The 6,000-nt window shown below is 55.1% G+C and overlaps 1 protein-coding gene across 5 annotated transcripts in view; it reads left to right on the top strand.

The window, feature by feature from the left end:
- Window positions 1-3,458: 3,458 nt before the first annotated feature.
- Window positions 3,459-6,000, top strand: part of SLC66A2 (solute carrier family 66 member 2) — a 30,174-nt gene continuing 27,632 nt past the window's right edge. For 2 of the 5 annotated variants that reach the window (XM_081263138.1, XM_081263136.1), the window contains exons 1-2: window positions 4,014-4,161; window positions 4,792-5,134. In XM_081263138.1, coding sequence (XP_081119264.1) covers window positions 4,932-5,134 — 203 coding nt within the window. In that variant the 5' untranslated portion in view covers window positions 4,014-4,161; window positions 4,792-4,931. Of the gene's footprint in view, window positions 3,925-3,982; window positions 4,162-4,791; window positions 5,135-6,000 lie in introns of those variants that run through there. The other 3 variants (XM_081263135.1, XM_081263137.1, XM_081263134.1) reach the window with 3 other exon arrangements.

The following is a 6,000-nucleotide window of genomic DNA, read 5'->3' as shown; positions in this document are numbered from 1 at the left end:
GTTTACGTGCTCTGGGTTATTGCCCATGTCCTGCAGGTGCCATGGAATCAGGGTGTGTCTAGCTCATGTGCAGGGTGGCCCCTGACACTGGGTTTCAGAGTGGACATGGACATGTGTACATTTTCTTGGGACTGTCCTCCATCTGTTCTGTCACTCAGCATGGTGTTTTGGGCCTCAGACTTCAAAATTTATATGGAAAGCTCTAAATACACCTTGCACAATGCCTGCTGACACATGGCAGATACTGGAATTTATTTGCTGAATTAGTGAGTGGAAGTTGGCCAGTCAACCTCCCTGTGAAGAGGACTCAGTGCTGCCCCTCTAATGAGGCTCCTGGATTTCATCCGTGATGTGGGGGTGGGGTGACTGGTGTGAAGCTGGGGGCACATAGAGTACTTGACACATATCTTGGTGAGATCTGTAGGGTTTCAAGCATTTGCTAAGTAGACTGAGGATATTCATTATAAATTCTGCAAGCCAGGGCATTGGAGCTCACACCTCTGCTGCTCTGGCTGAAGCCATGGTCCATGATACTCACATGTAACCCCAAGGGTCACCAGGTGGCCACTGTTTTATCCTCAGGTGCTCTTGTGGGTGGACATTATTAAGAATTTTGAAATGATGTCAATTTAGCCTTAAAGAGGTATGGGTTTCCTCAAAAGCCCTCGTGGGCAGAGGGCACATGCCTTGACCTGGACCTACCTGGTGTCTGACTGGATACATTTCAGTACTATGCCACTTTTCACTGAGTGCCTCATTGGACTGTTCTATAGAGGCAACTATAGACCCACATGCAGTTGTAAGCAGCACAGCACACCCCCTTTCTGCATTTGGATCACTTTTGCCTGGGTGTTCCTGTGTGCATCAAGGTACATGATGGGCTGTTCCATCACCCCCAGGATCCAGCCCACCCACCCCCCCATGCTTTCCCCAGTGCAAATCCTTGATCTTTCCTCTATTTCTGAAGTTTTGGCCCTTTAAAGAGGTGATATACACAGAATTACCATGTGCAGCTGCTGGGTTGGCTTTTCACACCGCCTGAATTCGTGAAGGTGCTCCCCATCAGGATGATGCTGTCTCCCAGGCCTCTCCAAGTGTTTTCCAGGCCAACTACCATGCCCCAGAATCGTTTGGGAATCAAACACCAACTCTGAGAAAAAATGAAAAGGCTGCTTTTCTAGGTGAAAAGTTTCCATGTCTGGCTCCTACAGAGAAGCTGCAGGAGCCCTGCATGGGCTGAGAGCTGAGGCCCACTCAGCAGATGCAGGGAAGGGGTGGGGTGCGTGTCCTCTGGGAGGCCAGTGTGCTCACACCAATGACAGTGAGGGAACAGGGTGGGCAGAGGATGAGAAGAAAGTCATAAACAAGAACAAAGAACACCTGCAAGCAAACGCACATGTTGCACTACAAATTCTCTCTAGCAGGATTCCTTTTCTGAGCCCTAACCCTGGTCCTGGGGTGGCATCTCCAATCACCCTCCTTTGTATCTTCCTGGAGGGAAAGGTGGGCAGGGAATAGGGAGGTCTCCTCTAAGGCCCAGCTGTCATGAATAGGGTGATTTGGATTTGCTCCTATAGAAGTATAGTTTGTTAGGCACCTGCTGAAGTGGCTGCCAGTCGGATTCAGGCTTTAATGGGTCTCCTGGGGTGGAGGGCAAACCTTGTGACTTGATTTTCCCCAACAGAGCTGGCAGAAGTGCTTGGAGTAGCTCAGCTTCCTCTCCAAGCCCACAGGTCCAATGGCTGGTCATTACCTGTTGCTGGGTCCTGCATCAGGTTGCAGTGGCCCCTGTAACAAATGACCACAACCCAGGAGACTTTAACAGTAGAACTTTATTCTTTCCAGTTCTGGAGGCTGAAGGTCTGAATCGTTTAACAGGGTGGAAATACAGTGTTGGCAGGCCAGGCACCTCCATGGGCTCCTGGAGAGAATCCCAAACCTGCTGGCCACAGGTGTCCACTGGCTGTGGCTGCATCCCTTCAGCTTTCAAGGCCTCAGTTTCAAACCTATCTGCTCCATCTTTACATGCCTTCTTTTCTTGGGTCAAGTTTCCTGCCTCCTTGTTACAGAGATACATGAGACTGTATTTGGGGCCACAGGATGATCTCCCTGTCTCTAGATCTTTAATTGCATCTGCCCAAAACAAAAACAAAAACTAGTGTTTTCTGTGTACAGAAGCCCTCACAGGCTGTTGGAGTCAGAACATCTCTGAGGTCACTTTTCACCACACAGTGTGGCTGGCTTCCTTGGGAAGGTGGGAGTTAGGTACAGGTGCAGCATCTGTGGTGAGCTGGACATCCCTCTGCTTGGATCCCAGGCAGGGGACATGCAAATGTGAAGCCAGCTCTGCAGACAACAGTCTGCCTCTGTCTGTGGGGGTGGCCCAGGACCAGAATGCAAGGCTGTCCTGGAGGGATCCCCAGCAACATTGAGCAGTAGAAAGCCAACTTGCCTGAGTGACTCCATGACCTCTTAGAGAGCAGGACCAGCAAGGTGTGCAGCTGTGACTCCCTAGATGCCCCTGTGAGTCAGGAATGGGAACATTCTAGATGATTTAGCATGTGGGGGAGGGTGGGATAGTTTTGCTCTTGACCCTGCCACAATCTTTTTTGTCTGTTCCGGTGTGGGTTTCTGCTGCTGAACACTGAACAGTGCTGGCTCAGAGAAAATGTCTCTGAGCCTTGGAGGTTGGAGGGTGTGTTCATCAGCTTTCTGCCACTGTGACAAAATACCTGAGAGTATAAACTTAAAAGAAGGAAAGATTTATTTTGGCTCATGGTTTTGGAGGTCCCAACATTCCGGCCTGTGTCCAGGCAGAGCATGGCAGGGAGTGTGTGGTAGAGCAAAGCTGCCCACCTCATGGCATGTCCCCAGAGACCTCACTTCTTTCCACCAGGCCCATCTCTTCTGGTTCCACCACATCCCAAGAGTTCCATCAGCGGGGGACCCAGCCACCAACACGTGGCCTTTAGGGGACACTTAAGTTCCAAACTACAACAGAGGTGAGGGATGTACCCACTTAGGTCTTTGGGGTCAGGCTGCTGGTCAGTGTTCCTGCTCTTAGATCGGTATTCTCACAATTTTCCACAATGCCAGCAGAGTGGGAAACAGGAGGCCAGGCTAACTAGATCTGGGAGAGGGGTGAACTGGTGAGGAGACAGGCAACACTTGGAGCCATGGCCCCCCACCCACTTGCCATTTTAGTGCCCCTTTTGTGATGCTCCCCTTTGTAGGAAGGGCCTCCAGCAAAGCCAGTGTGTGTGAGTGTTTCCTAAGGGACTGTGGTCCTCTTCTCTGCCCTGGAGGCTGGCCTCCCAGGGTCCCTAGCAGGTCTTGGGATGGACTCCAGCACTCCCAGGCGAGCTGACACACTCAGAAATTCCTTTGTTCTTTTTCTTTCAACGGGCATCCTGAGGATTGACCACATACAACCGAAGGCAGAAGGAGAGGCTCAACAAACTGGGCACACTGGTGTGCTTATGCCAGCTGATGCCAGCTCCGGAGTCGCCCAGCAGCTAAGAGCGCCGGGAAGCTTCCGCCGCGGTGACGGTGACGCCTGGGCCGCTGTCCCTGGAATGGAGGAAATGTCTATGACCCTGCACGGGGCAGGGCTCCGTTTCCTGGAGAGAAACCCAACCCCGCTGGGACCTGTGCGACTCCTCCAGGGCTCAGTGGTCTCCAGGACTGTGAACTTCCGAACTGGACCAGCGTGGCCAGCCCCGCACAGGCTCCTCTGTTACCCGCAGGGCACCCGGCGACATTCCCCAGGACGGGACTTCCCTGGCCAGGGCTCCCTCTGGTTCCCCAGGACTGCGTCCTTGGCTCTAGGTGGCAGCGCTCTGCGTCTACACCGACCCCATTCGCGAGCCGGGGCTGATGGAAACAGGTTCACTCGGGCACCCGAAGACTTGCCCAGCCAGCCAGGTATTTCCTAACCCAGGCTGCCTAGAGGGGTGGAGCCAAACGCCCACCACCCCTTCCCGCCCCCACGGAGCCAGGGGTCGGGTCCTCGGCGTCGTCACGCCCTGGCTGGCGAGCGCTAGGACCCGCGCCGCCTTCCTGCGGGCCCGGAGTGGGCGGGGCCTTCCATTGTGACGTCGCAGGGGCACACTCCCCGCCCTCGCGGATAGACTGACGGACAGACCGGCGTGGCAAGCGCGGGTAAGGGGCGCGAGGCGCGGATCTGGGCGCGGGGCCGCCCGGCCGTCTGTTCTCTTCGGGGTGCGCTGTGAGACGCCCTAGGAAGGCCGAGGACACCGGGTCGGCCACGCGATCACGGCCTCCGCCGCGCCCCGAACCCCCCGCCGGGCCGCGCGCCCGCCCCTCCCCCACGGCGGACTTGCTCCCCAGGCCCTGTCACCCCAGTGGTGACTGCACCCGGGATGTACACCTCCTTCCTTCCGCCGTACGCCCTCCCCACCCACATGCACCCTCCTCTTACTCTACCCCAAGGCCGTGCGCCCTCCTCCCACCGCCATGCACCCTCCTCCCATTTCACCCCGCTTCCCGGCCTTGCGCCCTTCCCAGCTCAGGCCATGCGCTCTCCGTCCTCCCAGCTGCCTGCTGGAGAGAAGGCCCGGCGCGCGTCTCCAGCTCCCAGAGCCGCCCCAGTCCCGGGAGGGGGTCCTGCCCCTGCCGCAAGCCCTGAGGTGCCCTTGGTGCGAGCGTCAGCTTCGGCCTCCGGAGCGCCGCCCTCACTGGCCCCACAGGCCCAACAGCTGGGCAGCGGGAAGTGGTGCGCCGGAGCCAAGCTTCTACCAGGAGTTCTTTACTCTCGTCCTCCATTGCCAGACCCCGATGGTGGAGGATTGCGCAGGATAGCGGCTGCAATGTAGAGGTGGACGTCATTGTGCGGATTCTGGAGCTGTGAGAGCGCTGGGACTTGTGCCAGGTGGACGTCGGCCGGACGGCAGGGCTGCCGGGTGCCCGGGATGGAGGCAGAAGGTTTGGATTGGCTTCTGGTCCCGCTCCATCGGCTGGTTTCCTGGGGGGCCGCCGCAGCCATGGTTTTTGGGGGCGTGGTGCCGTACATCCCGCAGTACCGGGACATCAGGAGGACTCAGAACGCCGACGGCTTTTCCACCCACGTGTGTCTGGTGCTACTGGTGGCCAATATTTTACGGATACTCTTCTGGTAAGCTGGGGCTTTGACCTGAGGGTGCCTGGGGAGATGGCATTCTCTTTTGGGGTTTGTTCCAGATGAGAGGCGAGGGTGGAGGTGTCTACTTCCTCAGAGGGACCCATTCACACCTTCGGGTGGCTCAGGCGCCCATTTTACAGCTGGCTAGTGTGGGACCTCAGCAGTCACTGAACTTCTTAGAATATTTCTCCGGAGAAGGTGGAATACTCTCAAATACAGTCTCCAGATCTGCCTTTTTATCTGATGAGTGGCTTATCTCTATCTGATACTTCCTCTTTGTGAGCATTTCCTGGGACTGATTCTAGTGATGGGAAGGGGCCCTCTGCCTGGCAGACTCTTAGCTGGTGTGGTTTTATTTTCCTTAGAAAGGAAGTCCAACCTTTTGGATAGTACTCAGTTGGAGACTGTCTTCTTGCTTCTCTCAAGCCAGCTTCCTCTTACTCTCATTTGTGTTCTGCGAGGAAGTTGAGGTTAGTTTAACAGTTGCTAAAGCAGACATAATTTGGAGGGTGAATTTTCAGAGGAAATGAAGAGAGAGCTATCATAGCCTCATCCTAAGGTTAAAGAGGTCTGGCCTTTTTCCTTCTTCTGACTGGTCCCAAGGCTTCTGTGCTGATAGGAAGTCTTCATGAGGGTGGTCAGCTGAAGGGGCCCAGAAGAAAGGCTCAGGCAGTTCCCCACTTTCTGGATGCAGTTTGAGTGATCATGTATCTGCCTTTTGCTAATTAGCATCCAACCAGTAGCACCAAGCCAACCTTAGTGAGGTATGATTCACACTAAGTAAAATGTCCCTGTTTGAAGTGTAGATTCCAATGTGAGACTCCCTGAACTCATGAGCTGCAGATTCTCTCTTTCTGCTC

This window comes from Spermophilus citellus (assembly GCF_964194105.1).
Source record: "Spermophilus citellus genome assembly, chromosome: 12".
In the NCBI taxonomy this organism is placed as follows: Eukaryota; Metazoa; Chordata; class Mammalia; order Rodentia; family Sciuridae; genus Spermophilus; species Spermophilus citellus.
Note: the sequence above shows the minus strand (reverse complement) of the source record. Positions and strands in the feature narration are given on the sequence as shown.